The 16,577-nt window shown below is 38.5% G+C and overlaps 1 protein-coding gene across 22 annotated transcripts in view; it reads left to right on the top strand.

Moving 5' to 3' along the window:
• The window catches only part of CADPS2 (calcium dependent secretion activator 2), a 549,410-nt gene that overhangs the window by 484,011 nt on the left and 48,822 nt on the right, over window positions 1-16,577 (top strand). For 20 of the 22 annotated variants that reach the window (XM_082399988.1, XM_082399986.1, XM_082399984.1 and 17 more), the window contains one exon: window positions 6,678-6,752. In XM_082399988.1, the coding sequence (XP_082256114.1) occupies window positions 6,678-6,752 (75 nt within the window). The remainder of the gene's footprint in view (window positions 1-6,677; window positions 6,753-16,577) is intronic. The other 2 variants (XM_082399995.1, XM_082399989.1) reach the window with 1 other exon arrangement.

Below are 16,577 nucleotides of genomic sequence, written 5' to 3'. Positions count from 1 at the left end.
AATCAACAAACTACTTTTAAACTTTTAAAGATAAGATTATTTAAAACCAAATGAATTCACCCTCCTTTAAATTCTAAATAAATTCAGAAGCAGAGTGTTTGTTAACATTTTCAAGATGCATATATCTGTAGTATATACTTTCATTAATACTAGAAGAATTTAGAGTTTGGGGCTTTAGATGACATATAGCATATATGAGGGTAACCTCTAAATTTGAGGGCCAGGAGGCAACTCTTAAGGTCACTTCATACAGAAGAACCCAGATGTGGATTTCAGTGAGGGACATGCCCACCATGATAACAGCCTTTCCTCCCACTCATGGTGTGGGATGTAACCATCATCAGAGGCAGGGAAGAGGCAGGCCTGTGTCAGGAGCCTTCTTCCTCCCTGACACGAGGTTTTCTTGAGGTAGTACCCAGAACCTCAGGAGGAACACAGTTTGAAAACCTTTTAGAAATAAACAAATGAGACCTAATGAAACTTAAAAGCTTTTGCACAGCAAAGGAAACCATAAACAAGACCAAAAGACAACCATCAGAATGGGAGAAAATATTGGCAAATGAAGCAACTGACAAAGGATTAATCTCCAAGATTTACAAGCAGCTCATGCAGCTCAATAACAAAAAAACGAACAACCCAATCCAAAAATGGGCAGAAGACCTAAATAGACATTTCTCCAAAGAAGATATACAGATGGCCTACAGACACATGAAAGAATGCTCAACATCATTAATCATTAGAGAAATGCAAATCAAAACTACAATGAGATATCATCTCACACCGGTCAGAATGGCCATCATCAAAAAATCTAGAAACAATAAATGCTGGAGAGAGTGTGGAGGAAAGGGAACTCTCTTACACTGTTGGTGGGAATGTAAATTGATACAGCCACTATGGAGAACAGTATGGAGGTTCCTTAAAAAACTAAAAATAGAACTACCATATGACCCAGCAATCCCACTACTGGGCATATACCCTGAGAAAACCATAATTCAAAAAGAGTCATGTACCCCAGTGTTCATTGCAGCACTGTTTACAGTAGCCAGGACATGGAAGCAACCTAAATGTCCATCAACAGAGGAATGGATAAAGAAGATGTGGTACATATATACAATGGAATATTACTCAGCCATAAAAAGGAACAAAATTGGGTCATTTGTAGAGACATGGATGGACCTAGAGACAGTCATACAGAGTGAAGTAAGTCAGAAAGAGAAAAACAAATATCATATATTAACACATCTATGTGGAATCTGAAAAAATGGTTATAGACGATCTTATTTACAAAGCAGAAATAGAGACACAGACGTAGGGAACAAACGTATGGATACCAAGGGGGAAGCAGGGGGTAGTGGTGGTGGGATGAATTGGGAGATTGGGATTGATGTATATACACTATTGATACTATGTATAAAATAGGTAACTAATGACCTAAATGAGAAGGAAAATAGATAACTAATGACTTAAATGAGAAGGAAATCCAAAAAAGCGGGGATGTATGTATACATATAGCTGATGCACTTTGCTATACAGTATAAACTGACACAGTATTGTAAAGCAGCTATACTCCAATAAAAATTTAAAAAAAAATCCTTCTCCAGAAGGATTCACGGATTATGGATTTCTCACTGATTTTTAATGCACCCAAAGTTCATTGTTCTGTAGTGTTCAGGTATTCAGTGAACACAAGTTGCTGAACCACTTTGTTTCTTGATCAAACCAGTCATCTTTTAAAAAAAAAAAAAAAAAGAACTATATCTTAATCATGTTCTTATCAAAAAATTACATCTAATGAGACAATAAAATCTAAAATTTTCAAAAAAAAGAAAACCTTTTATACCTACAGGATTGACTAAATAAATAAATAAATATTTTTTAATAGGTCAAATGCTTTTGTGCTCTACAAATATGTTAAATCTTACACATCTTACAGTTGACACCTGGGAATCAAATTGAGAACCAACTCTTCACTGGGCTAACAATTCTCATCCAAGCAGAAAGGTTTAAGTAACTGCTAAGAGTATGAGAAGGCCCACTATTTGTGAATTTCATACTTTTTAACCCAGAGATAAACATTAGCTATTTGGCCATAACTTATGTGTGTGTACACATCTTGCATTCTTTGAGCAATTCAGGGGGAAAAGATGTGTTTCTAATACCACAGCATACAACCATACAGACACATTAAGTAGCTGATATGTGTTATAGTGTTCAGTAATTATTCTCTGATCTCTTATGATGTGATTTATTATCTCTAATTACCTGAATGAGTAGGCAGCTGGCTTGGCTATCAATGGCTCATAACCACCTTCTCTTGGTTTTCTATAGCCAGATGTAAGCCTTTGATTGTCTGCTTGGGAATATTGCCTTAGGTCTCTTTATACACACATCCATTTCTCATCAGGTTGATAGAATCATCTTGCCTCTTCCATTAATACTGAATTTATCCTTTTGTTCTTATTTTTACATACACTGCAGTACCTGATACTGATAGGCACGTAATAAATATTTGTTGAATGAGCAGACTGATTTTTTTTGTCACTGCTTTAAAAATATTACCCCCATTTAAAAAAAAAAAAAATCCTCCTCTGTAAGAAACAACTCACTCTAGGACTCTGAAAGAAAAACAGGCACAAATGACAAAACATTGTTGCATTGTCAAATGATTCTTTACATTAATAGGTGGATGGTTTTGAAGAGTAATCTGCTATTGTGCATTATGTCTGCAGCTGTACCTTCTCACCAGAGACGATTAGTTTCCCACAACTTTCACACAATTAATATAGTTCAAAATGTGCAGGTGTAAAACTCATTAGCAACCCTGAAAAGTGGTAAACAAGAATTTCAATGCAAAAGAAGTATTTTATACTTTGCTTTTAATCTCCAGGAAATAATATGCACATAATTGCACAGGCTTTTCCTCCCTGTACGTGTTTGAGACAAGTTTTGGAATTACTGCAAAGTGGTGAATACATTACATACAGAGGTGAGCCAATGGACCCCATTGTATAGCAAGCAACAAATAAAGTTTTTGAAAAAACTAGATTATTACACAATTTGGAACCTTATAAAAATATATACCACACTGGTAAACCTAGCAGATTTTTTTTTTTTTCTAAATTTAAGGGAATTACCTCTCCACAGTCTCTAGTAAATTTGTTATATCGTCATTGCTGGGATAAAACCTTCCCAACTCCTTACCCACAGTGAAGCCTCTTCTGGGCTCCTAAATTATGATCCTGTTTTCTTACGTGGCACACAATGATGCAAGCACTCTGGGCCACAGCCCAGAACAGCATTTAATGGAGTGATTAGTGAGTGAATGATCTGGTCTTGTGACAGCTGTGTGTAATGAGTCAGCAGTCTCAGGCCAGGCCCTCAGGGACAGATGTGGGGATCAGAAAACCACCAGTGTTTAGAAATCCTCGTTATCCATTCCTGCAGAAAAGCAGATGACTGCGTGGGCCTTAGGCAGTCATATGCTCTCAGAACCACTGTACCTCATGGTCCATCCATTGAAGATGAAAGCACATTAATGGAGCTACTCGGGGGCCCCTACTTATGTGGGATTTGTTCTCAATTGCAGTAAAATACTTCCGTTGCCAGAACAATCCAATACAACAGAAGGACCAAAATCTTTTAAGAATGCTGGATTGCACTGGCATTTGATTAGTCTTCGTTTCTTGCGTGTTTCCTCATGAGAACAGTCAGGTGAAATGAGAATATTTACCCACATATAGGGGGGCAAGGATTTCAGACCTGTACCTGATCTGAATTCCCTGGGCTCCATGAAGTAAAAATTCCTCAACGGTCATCTTAATCTAAGTTCGGAGTCATCTACTGGAGAAGCAAGGCACCAACGGTTTACTTTTGAGGGCAGATGTGGGGAGAATTAGTCTAAGAATGGTCTGGAAATTACCAAAACCCTGGTCTGTAGAATCATTGATCCAACTTGAAATATCCTGTTAGGAATTTTATTTATAGGCTTTTATGGTTGCCGAGAAAAAGTTTGCAAGTTTTCAACAAAAATTTGGTCTGCTAATCTAAATGAAAAACCTATCAATTTTAGCTTAGGAAATGTAAATGTCTCCAGATAAATCCTGTTCTTACCTGTTTTGATGTCTTTGTATGTGTTTGTATTTGTCTTTGGAAGCTATCTGGATCTCCTAATGAATAACTTTTTCTAGCTAATTATCTATTATCTATATGTGGCATTTCTGGACTATTCTCTTTGCAGAATATGTATGTAAACTATGAATTCTCAGGCCACCTCCCCATTTCCACCCACAGTGCTCCTAGACCACCTCTACCAACTGTGCAGCTAGAGCAGACTCTGGAAGTTCCCAACAGCTTTCAGATTTAAAATTAGTGTAAGTCAGAGCTAATCAGATAAATTTACAGGAGCAAAATCTCATATTAAAAAGATCTAGCAACCCTTATACTATTTGGGTTTGCCCCCTGGGTAACACATTTAAGATGTACAGTATATTTTCTTTCTTCCTTTTTGACTTTCTCTCTCTCTCTCTCTCTCTCCTTCCCTCCATCTCTGCTTTTGGCTACATTAGATATGAAAGAAAACAGCAGTCAAAAGGTGTGTATTATAGGAGAATTTGATGGCTCCTAGAGTCTGTGGCTTTCCCTGCCTTTCGATAAAAAGGATATAAATGGCCTCTTTAGTGGCTCAACTCTTGACTTTAAGAATTGCCAAAATCGGTCCAATCCAAAAGTTTAACATGCATAAGCTCTACTATTTTATATCCAATAGCCTTCTGATGGCATTTCATTATTTTTGAGTTAAAAATAAAGTTTATGGCAAAGGGAGATAAACATGGAGGAGAAGGCATATTTAAGAAGATGGAACTGTTTGGAGGTTCGGGCGCCTCAAACCCTGAATGTTCTGTAGCCCTTTCCATGTAAGAGGGATGAAAGAAGCTTGAAGCCCATCTCCTGTATCCCTTTCTTATTCTACCCCAAAGAGGAGCCTCAGTCTGCTATTTTAGCTCCTCCTGCTACACAGACACGAATTTGGAGAGAGAAGGATTTGAAAAGAGAGTGTGCACGGAGGGAGAGCTGCTGAGCTCATTTGCATAAGCTCCTCCACTGCCGAGTCATTGGAACAGTTTCGGCTGGTGGGGGCCAGGGGGAGTGATGATTTTGTACCTGTATCTGGGGTGGGTGGGGGGGGGGCTTCCTGGACATCTCAGCTACCAGCCAGGTTTTTCAGGCTCTTCCTCTTCTACCTTGCTTTTCTTTGTTTTCTTCCCTTTTCCTTCTCTTCAAGCTGTTCTGAAAGCAAAAGTGTCAGTACTACAGCAGTAGAAGGCCCCCATCTAGGTTTCCGTTCTGTTTGTCCTTTGGGGAGCGCAAATTTGAGGATCAGTAAGGCTTTACGTGAGATGGGCGCTTAGTATTTTGTTTCACTGAGTGGAATACATGCCTAGAAATTTCCTTGTTCATATATGTGTGCTTAATTTTAGACCACTTGTCAACACACGCATGCATACACACACATGCATACACACACACAAGCAGGAAAAGAAAATAATTCACATGCTCCAAAATTATGCTTCCTTTCTTCATTATTTGTGCAGGTAAATGATGGCTTGTAACTGTCAGAGCCTGTGGGGAGACCTCATTCCTGCGTATTCCAACGCAGACCTAAGTTGATGTTTTGTTCTGTGTGGAAACTTTGAGACATGTTTTCAGAAGAAAAAATAGCTTTCAAAAACTTACATCTTTGGAAACCATTCACCCAGCAGCTGTTAAGTTGGTCTAATGTTTATACTGACCTGAGTACTTTTACTCTATGCATTATGTTAGCTGTTCCAAGAAGCCTTGAACTATCAAGATAGGGTTAGTCTTTACAAGTCACATTCTCTGTGAAGTGTGCCTTCACACGCTGTCAAAGCTCGAAGCTCCTGCTAGCTTAAGAAGGGAACTCTCTAGTATTCTCTAAAGAAAGCAAAAAAAGAGTCTTTCAGGTTTATTTTAAATACATCTTTTTTGCATTTACTTAAAGACGTCTTTTTCAGAGGAAGCAGTAATAAAACTATGGGGAGTGAGTGCCGTTTCATTATACCTTTTATAGCCTATTAATTTCTTACCATCTATCACCTTTGTTGATGAAATTTTAATTTTGCCCTTGCTTGAGCATATTGTAAGAATTGTATAAACTGCGGCTCCCTGTGCTGACAAAAAGGTCCTTTCAGTGTGAACAACTGGGAGCTCATTTTATTTCTAGAGCACATTTAAAATAACTTATGAATGAGAGTTGTCAGACATGAAATGCTGTATTAATTAAATCTTTTTCCAGTCTTTTTGCTTCTCCAGCTAAACCAACCCTTTAGAAAAATACACGGCCACCTTAATTATAGAGGAGAAGACAAAAAGTATCCTTCACATTCCTCCGCCTGAATAAGAATAAGAACTCAATTCATCTATATAATAACCCCATTAGCTGCTTAACTCAACAGAGCACATGGGAAAATTTTCAAACCCCACAATGTAAAAACTGTTGATTGGGTGGATCATTTTCAAGGTTTTGTTCTTCTAATGTGCAAAATGGTCATTTTGTATAAATCTGATATGTCATAACTAGTAGCTTTAAAACATTTATGACTTATGACAAAAGTTTTGTGTCCACATCAACTAATGCATCATTGTCTTTTAATATCTAGCAGCAGTACCATTCGAAAATAGATGATTTGATTGACAACACTGTAAAAGAAATCATTTCACTTCTAGTTTCAAAGGTAAGGTATTTTTTATTTACCTTTTTAAATCAAATTAAATAATTTTCAACTGCGAATTTTTAGAAATATCTGTCTTAGGTTTCTAAATACCTAATTGAGAAATAGCTTTAAAGACAGATGCAAGAAAAGTTCAAATTTTAAGAAAAGTTATGAGCAAATTATGAACACCTGGTCAGTAACTTTTGGTTTTTCATTTATAATTAATTTTGGCTTTTCTTGCAATTGTTGTCCTTCTAAAAATAACTCTATCTTCCAGTAATACCTTATTCTTTCTCATTCGTGTTCTCTTATTGTTTGCCTCCAGGGATGAGTTGAGTCATCATCAGTTCTTGAATTTAGCCTATTTTTTTGTGGTGACAGCACTGGGACTCTAGGACTGGTCTCACAGGCGGACAGAGAAGGCTGGCAGAGTGGTGTCTGAGGTTCTCCACTCCCAGAGGTCTCCCACGATTTCCTATTTGAGGCTTCAGATATCTTTGACAAAAGCTATGGCCTTTAGCTGTATAAGTAGAGATGAGGTATAAGTGAGTGTTCCATTGAATGATTAGGTGATTTAAAATCCCATTAAGGTGGAACACACTGCCATAGATAACATTTGAGATCAGAGTCTGATAGGAAAAGAGATGAACAACCAGAGAGCACGGGGAGATGAAAGAGGGTAAGGAGAGAGGATGGATTTCTCCCAAAGAGGCACTTTCATAAGAGCGGATGCTGGATCAAAGAGCCCTAGACCAGGCTTCATAAAACAATTGGAAGAATGTACAAAAAGCAAAGGAAAAGCCACCCTCAATTCAATAAACAGACAAAGGACATGTTGTTTAGAAAAGAAAAAAACAGATGCCCAATAAGCATGAAAACTGTTAAGCCTCAATAGTTTAAGGAATACCAATAAAACTAAAATTTATATAATATTTTTATAGCAAATAAGCATAGATGTTTTTAAGCTATCACCCAGTTTTAGAAAAGGTGAAGTGGGACACTCACATTTTCTATTTATGGGAGTATAAATGGCTACAACCTTTCTAGAAGATAGTTTGGAACTATATCAAGTACATTAATACCCATTCACCTAAAATTCTTTCTGCGTTTTTTTTTTCTTACTACTCAGAGAGATGCACAAAATTTATATACATTGATAGATGTCACATTATTTCTAATGAAAAATATTGGAATCAACTTTAACATGAGGGCAATGGTAAAGTAAATTATGGGACATCTATATTAAGAAAGTTTGCTTTCAAAGACTATAACGTTAAAGGAAAATTTCATAATATAGTGGTAAGTGGGAAAAAAGCTGACTATTTAGAAATGTAAACTATGATCTGAATTGTCATCACATAGAGAAAAGACAGATAAACACCACAGTACCAACAGAGCTTTTATCTGGGTGGTGGGATTATAGTTGATTCGGGGGTGGTGGGGTTCAAATTGTTTTGTGCTTCCTAATTCTCTGGTAGCAGGTCTTGAGGTAGAAAAAAAGTCACAGAGAAAGGGGATTTTAGAACTGCACCACCTCCCCAGTTTGTTCTTGCCCCCCAGCTTCTACCCCAGCACTGAACACCTACACTTACAACACAAATTCACCAGCAGGGGGAAAGGGGAAGGGTTAACAGGAAAACCATCTGGGAGGTGGAGAAAGAGGTGGATCACTGGAGAATGAAGCTCCTACAGGAAGAACCATGAGATTCCCGCCCTCCCAGGAGCCCAGCCCAGCAGCTTACAGCCCGCAGAACAGACATAGTTAACCCTGCACCTTTATTGTCGGCGAGCCATCCAGGGAAATTTTATCCGGGTAGAGCCTCCCCATCAGCACAGCTCTCCTGTGGAAGTTGTCTTTTGTAAGAAGGGTGCATAAAGAGAGCCACTAAATTGCAAGCATGCAGTTGATAAAGGGTTAAATAGGCAACAAGGCAAAAAGGCTACAACTAGTTTTGGTTTGGGGCGAAGGGGAGGAAGGGTTGCAGAAAAGGCAGGAAGGTCTATACATCATTTCTGCATTTGTTTCTGGCAAAGTAAAAAACTTAAATTCTTCTATATCAAATGCATCTGGTTAATTGAAAAAATAGTATATTTGAGTCAAGCTGGGAAGTGGTGTCCTAGAGATCAGCACTATGAAATAGAACTCTCTGTGATGATAGAAATGTCTATCCTTCACCATCCAGTATGGTAACTAGTAGCCACATGTGGTTGTGGAACACTTGAGATGTGGCTAGTGCAACTGAGGAATTGAAATTTTGATTTTACTTAATTATAATTAATTTTAACTTATATAGCCTAATGTAACTAGCTATTATATTTAGAAATCAGGTCTAGATAATAGTTTTTCTCTCTGGATCCTTTCTCCTGCAGTCAAATGGCACTTTTTAATTATCTTTAGTTGAAAAGTATAAAATAAATTAATTTGATAGTTTTTTTTAAATTTTTATTTATTTATTTATGGCTATGTTGGGTTCTCGTTTCTGTGCGAGGGCTTTCTCCAGCTGCAGCAAGCGGGGGCCACTCTTCATCGCGGTGTGCGGGCCTCTCACTATCGCCGTCTCTCCCGCTGCGGAGCACAGGCTCCAGATGCGCAGGCTCAGCAATTGTGGCTCACAGGCCCAGTCGCTCCGCGGCATGTGGGATCTTCCCAGACCAGGGCTCGAACCCGTGTCCCCTGCATTGGCAGGCAGACCCTCAACCACTGCGCCACCAGGGAAGCCCCAATTTGATAGTTTTGACAACCGTCTTAAGCTTCCATCGAAGATGACAATAAATGGTGCATTTTATTTCATTAAGCAAAGATGAATAGGATTCTGTAATACAATCCTTAAATGTTAGCACGCCAAAAAATTGCCTGAGAGCTTTTTAAAATACAGATGCCTTAGCCCTGCTTTCCAGAAGTTTTGGAAGAAGGGCAGGAATGTGCGTGTTTAACCAGTCACCATGGGGATTTTGATGTAGGAGTTCCTGCGCCAGACTTGGAGAACCACTGCTCTGATGACCCTCCACTTAGATGGACATGCAAACTACCTTAAAACTTCAGTATATTTAAAAACAAGACAACCCCTTAGATAGTATGTTCCCATTTGTCTTCACCAAAGAAGAAATGATTTTTTTAAAGGAGGTATTTATGGAGTACCTACTATGAAGCAGCCACTGTACATATGTTATTTAATTCAAACTACATAGCACCTATGGAATGGGTGGAGTTACCCTATTTCACAGAGAGGAATGTAATCTTCAAAGTAGTATAGTAAACTGATCAGAGTCACACTCCTAATAAGTGCAAGAGTTGGGATTCAAACCTTTGAGTTTCAGATTCCTAATCCAATGCACTTGCTGATTCCAGATCTCCAGGAAATCAGTAAAAAGCAAAAGACTAAAAATTAAAATATGTAACTTCTACATTAACTGTCTTTATTCTGGCAAATTCTAAGAGCTGTGTCCTAGACATTTTTATAGCATATTAATTAATTCAACATAAAGTAGATGCATAAAATAGTGAATTCCTTGTATTGTATCCCAAATGTTTCTGCCCATATTTTAATTCTTCTGTGCATATTGAGAAATATGTTTGCTACATTCTTTTCATCTCTTCTCTTCAGTTCTACTTCTGCATCCTCCTTTTATCCACATGTCTTCACAAATATTTTGAGAATGATCCAGGGCTCTTAATCACATGTAACACTCAACAGGATGTGTCCCATCTGCACACACATTTCCCATGCCTAGAAAAGATCTTGGCTTTCCATCTTTATGTTCTCTCTCCACCTAGCAGCTAAATGGTGGGATTCTTGGGTTTCCATCTTTAGTCTTTTTTGAACTCATTCCATATATATCTGTGACTTTCACACTTCTGGTTTAACTATATGCTGATGATTTTGAACTCTGTACCTGAGAGGTAGTATGGAATCATGGTTAAAAGCCCAACTACAGGCCTGAGGAGTTTAATGTCTTCATCATTAGAGCAATGAGAAGTCACTGAAGGGTTGGAGAGGCAAGGAGTAGGGGTATAGAGTTAATCATATTTGCATTGTAAGACAATTCATTTGATTGCCCACAGCAAACAGATTGAGAGGGAGTAGTAAGGAGGCTGTAACATTGGTCTCTGTTGGACTAGTCCAAAGACATTTAAGATAATACAATGGGCAGGGTGCCATAGACTGAATGTTTGTGTCCCCCCAAAATTCATATGTTGAAACCTAATCCCTAATGTGATGGTATTTGGTGGTGGGACCTTTGGGAGGTGATAAGGTCATGAGGTTAGAGCCATCATAAATGGGATTAGTGGCCTTACAAAAAAACACCCCACAGGAGTTGAGTGTCCTGTGAGGAGCTTCAGTGCACATCCCGAGCTGAGGTGTTGGCTCAGCCGTTTCACCTGGAGCTCTGGTCTGAAGGCCAGGGGCAAGGCCTTTGCATGGGGCCCATTATGATCAAGTGAAACAGACTAAGCACAAAGAGAAAAAAGGTGGATGGGCTAGGCCTGAAGTGAGAGTGCCAGATTTATGTCCTTTCCAGAAGAAATGTGGATCCTCAAGCAACAGGAGCTGTGTGGCTGACAGGGTCTTCGTGCTCCAGCCAGGTGTCAGGCCTGAGCCTCTGAGGTGGGAGAGCCGAGTTCAGGACATTGGACCACCAGAGACCTCCCGGCCCCACATAATATCAATCAGCAAGAGCACTCCCAGAGATCTCCGTCTCAATGCTAAGACCCAGCTCCACTCAACGACCAGCAAGCTCCAGTGCTGGACACCCCATGCCAAACAACTAGCAAGACAGGAACACAATCCCACCGATTAGCAGAGAGACTGCCTAAAATCATAATAAGTTCACAGATACCCCAAAACACACCACCAGACGTGGTCCTGCCCACCAGAAAGACAAGATCCAACTTCATCCACCAGAACACAGGCATCAGTCCCCTCCACCACGAAGCCTACACAACCCACTGAACCAACCTTACCCACTGGGGACAGACACCAAAAGCAACGGGAATTATGAACCTGCAGCCTGCGAAAAGGAGACCCCAAACACAGTAAGTTAAGCAAAATGAGAAGACAGAGAAATATGCAGTAGATGAAGGAGCAAGGTAAAAACCCACCAGACCAAACAAATGAAGAGAAAATAGGCGGTCTACCTGAAAAAGAATTCAGAGTAGTGATAGTAAAGATGATCCAAAATCTTGGAAATAGAATGGAGAAAATACAAGAAATATTTAACAAGGACCTAGAAGAACTAAAAAGCAAACAAACAATGATGAACAACACAAAAAATGAAATTAAAAATTCTCTACAAGGAATCAGTAGCAGAATAACTGAGACAGAAGAACGGATAAGTGACCTGGAAGATAAAATAGTGGAAATAACTACCGCAGAGCAGACTAAAGAATAAAGAATGAAAAGAATTGAGGACAGTCTCAAAGACCTCTGGGACAACATTAAACGCACCAACATTCGAATTATAGGGGTCCCAGAAGAAGAAGAGAAAAAGAAAGGGACTGAGAAAATATTTGAAGAGATTATAGTTGAAGACTTCCCTAATATGGGAAAGGAAATAGTCAGTCAAGTCCAGGAAGCACAGAGAGTCCCATACAGGATAAATCCAAGGAGAAACATGCCAAGACACATATTAATCAAACTATCAAAAATTAAATACAAAGAAAATATTAAAAGCAGCAAGGGAAAAACAAATAACATACAAGGGAATCCCATAAGGTTAACAGCTAATCATTCAGCAGAAACTCTGCAAGCCAGAAGGGAGTGGCAGGATATATTTGAAGTGATGAAAAGGAAAAGCCTATAACCAAGATCACTCTACCCAGCAAGGATCTCATTCAGATTTGATGGAGAAATTAAAACCTCTACAGACAAGCAAAAGCTAAGAGAATTCAGCACCACCAAACCAGCTTTACAACAAAAGCTAAAGGATCTTCTCTAGGCAGGAAACACAAGAGAAGGAAAAGACCTACTAAAACAAATCCAAAACAATTAAGAAAATGGTAATAGGAACATACATGTCAATAATTACCTTAAATACAAATGGATTAAATGCTCCAACGAAAAGACATAGACTGGCTGAATGGATACCAAAACAAGACCCATATATATGCTGTCTACAGGAGACCCACTTCAGACCTAGGGACACATACAGACTGAAAGTGAGGGGATGGAAAAAGATATTCCATGCAAATGGAAATCAAAAGAAAGCTGGAGTAGCAATTCTCATATCAGACAAAATAGACTTTAAAATAAAGACTATTACAAGAGACAAAGACGGACACTACATAATGATCAAGGGATCAATCCAAGAAGAAGATATAGCAATTGTAAATATTTATGCACCCAACATAGGAGCACCTCAATACATAAGGCAAATGATAACAGCCGTAAAAGGGGAAATTGACAGTAACACAATCATAGTAGGGGACTTTAACACCCCACTTTCACCAATGGACAGATCATCCAAAATGAAAGTAAATAAGGAAACACAAGCTTTATTTTATTTATTTATTTATGGCTGTGTTGGGTCTTCATTTCTGTGCGAGGGCTTTCTCTAATTGCGGCAAGTGGGGGCCACTCTTCATCGCAGTGTGCGGGCCTCTCACTATCGCGGCCTCTCTTGTTGCAGGAGCACAGGCTCCAGACACGCAGGCTCAGTAATTGTGGCTCACGGGCCCAGTTGCTCCGTGGCATGTGGGATCTTCCCAGACCAGGGCTTGAACCCGTGTCCCCTGCATTGGCAGGCAGGTTCTCAACCACTGCACCACCAGGGAAGCCCAGGAAACACAAGCTTTAAATGACACATTAAACCAGATGGACTTAATTGATATTTATAGGGCATTCCTTCCAAAAACAACAGAATACACTTTCGTCTCAAGTGCTCATGGAACATTCTCCAGGATAGATCATATCTTGGGTCACAAATCAAGCCTTGGTAAATTTAAGAAAATTGAAATCGTATCAAGTATCTTTTCCCACCACAATGCTATGAGACTAGATATCAATTACAGAAAAAAAAACTGGAAAAATACAAATACATGGAGGCTAAACAATATGCTACAAAATAACCAAGAGATCACTGAAGAAATCAAAGAGGAAATCAAGAAGTACCTAAAAACAAATGACAATGAAAATACGACGACCCAGAACCTATGGGATGCAGCAAAAGCAGTTCTAGGAGGGAAGTTTATAGCAAAACAATCCTACCTCAAGAAAAAAGAAAAATGTCAAACAAACAACCTAACCTTACACCTAAAGCAATTAGAGAAAGAAGAACAAAAAAACCCAAAGTTAGCAGAAGGAAAGAAATCATAAAGAGCAGATCAGAAATAAATGAAAAAGAAATGAAGGAAACAATAGCAAAGATCAATAAAACTAAAAGCTGGTTCTTTGAGAAGATAAACAAAATTGATAAACCATTAGCCAGACTCATCAAGAAAAAAAAGGGAGAAGATACAAATCACCAGAATTAGAAATGAAAAAGGAGAAGTAACAACTGACACTGCAGAAATACAAAGGATCATGAGAGATTATAACAAGCAACTATATGCCAATAAAATGGACAACCTGGAAGAAATGGACAATTCTTAGAAAAACACAACCTTCCGAGACTGAACCAGGAAGAAATAGAAAATATAAGCAGACTGATCACAAGTACCAAAATTGAAACTGCGATTAAAAATCTTCCAACAAACCAAAGCCCAGGACCAGATGGCTTCCCAGGCGAATTCTATCAAACATTTAGAGAAGAGCTTACACCTATCCTTCTCAAACTCTTCCAAAATATAGCAGAGGGAGGAACACTCCCAAACTCATTCTACAAGGCCACCATCACCCTGATACCAAAACCAGACAAAGATGTCACAAGAAAAGAAAACTACAGGCCAATATCACGGATGAACTTAGATGCAAAAATCCTCAACAAAATACTAGCAAACAGAATCCAAAAGCACGTTAAAAGGACCATACACCATGATCAAGTGAGGTTTATCCCAGGAATGCAAGGATTCTTCGATATACGCAAATCAATCAATGTGATACACCATATTAACAAACTGAAGGATAAAATCCATATGATCATCTCAACAGATGCAGAAAAAGCTTTCAACAAAATTCAACACCAATTTATGATAAAAACCATCAAGAAAGTAGGCATAGAGGGAACTTACCTCAACATAATAAAGGCCATATATGACAAACCCACAGCCAACATCATTCTCAATGGTGAGAAACTGAAACCATCTCCACTAAGATCAGGAACAAGACAAGGTTGCCCACTCTTACCGCTATTATTCAACATAGTGTTGGAAGTTTTAGCCACAGCAATCAGAGAAGAAAAAGAAATAAAAGGAATCCAAATCAGAAAAGAAGAAGTAAAACTGTCACTGTTTGCAGATGACATGATACTATACATAGAGAATCCTAAAGATACTACCAGAAAACTCCTAGAGCTAATCAATGAATTTGATAAAGTAGCAGGATGCAAAATTAATGCCCAGAAATCTCTTGCATTCCTATACACTAATGATGAAAAATCTGAAAGAGAAATTATGGAAACACCCCCATTTACCATTGCAACTCAAAGAACAAAATACCTAGAAATAAACCTACCTAAGGAGACAAAAGACCTGTATGCAGAAAACTATAAGACACTGATGAAAGAAATTAAAGATGATACAAACAGATGGAGAGATATACCATGTTCTTGGATCAGAAGAATCAACATTGTGAAAATGACTCTACTACCCAAAGCAATCTACAGAGTCAATGCAATCCCTATCAAACTACCACTGGCATTTTTCACAGAACTAGAACAAAAAATTTCACAATTTGTATGGAAACACAAAAGAACCCGAATAGCCAAAGCAATCTTGAGAAAGAAAAACGGAGCTGGAGGAATCAGGCTCCCTGACTTCAGACTATACTACAAAGCTACAGTAATCAAGACAGTATGGTACTGGCACAAAAACAGAAATATAGATCAATGGAACAGGATAGAAAGCCCAGAGATAAACCCACATACATATGGTCACCTTATCTTTGATAAAGGAGGCAAGAATATACAGTGGAGAAAAGACAGCCTCTTCAATAAGTGGTGCTGGGAAAACTGGACAGCTACATGTAAAAGAATGAAATTAGAACACTCCCTAACACCATATACAAAAATAAACTCAAAATGGATTAAAGACCTAAACGTAAGGCCAGAAAGTATAAAACTCTTAGAGGAAAACATAGGAAGAACATCTATGACATAAATCACAGCAAGATCCTTTTTGACCCACCTCCTACAGAAATGAAAATAAAAACAAAAATAAACAAATGGAATCTAATGAAACTTAAAAGCTTTTGCACAGCAAAGGAAACCCTAAAGAAGATGAAAAGACAACCCTCAGAGTGGGAGAAAATATTTTCAAACGAAGCAACTGACAAAGGATTAATCTCCAAAACATACAAACAGCTCATGCAGTTCAACATCAAAAAAAAAAAAAACCCAATCCAAAAATGGGCAGAAGACCTAAATAGACATTTCTCCAAAGAAGATATACAGATTACCAACAAACACATGAAAGGACACTCAACATCACTAATCATTAGAGAAATGCAAATCAAAACTACAATGAGGTATCACCTCACACCAGTCAGAATGGCCATCATCAAAAAATCTACAAACAATAAATGCTGGAGAGGGTGTGGAGAAAAGGGAACCCTCATGCATTGTTGGTGGGAATGTAAATTGATACAGCCACTATGGAGAACAGTATGGAGGTTCCTTAAAAAACTAAAAATAGAACTACCAGACAACTCAGCAATCCCACTATTGGGCATATACCCTGAGAAAATCATAATT

The sequence above is a fragment of the Balaenoptera borealis genome (genome assembly GCF_965194805.1).
Source record: "Balaenoptera borealis genome assembly, chromosome: 7".
Classification (NCBI taxonomy): domain Eukaryota; kingdom Metazoa; phylum Chordata; class Mammalia; order Artiodactyla; family Balaenopteridae; genus Balaenoptera; species Balaenoptera borealis.
The sequence above is the reverse complement of the archived record's forward strand: the minus strand, read 5'-3'. Positions and strand labels throughout refer to the sequence as shown.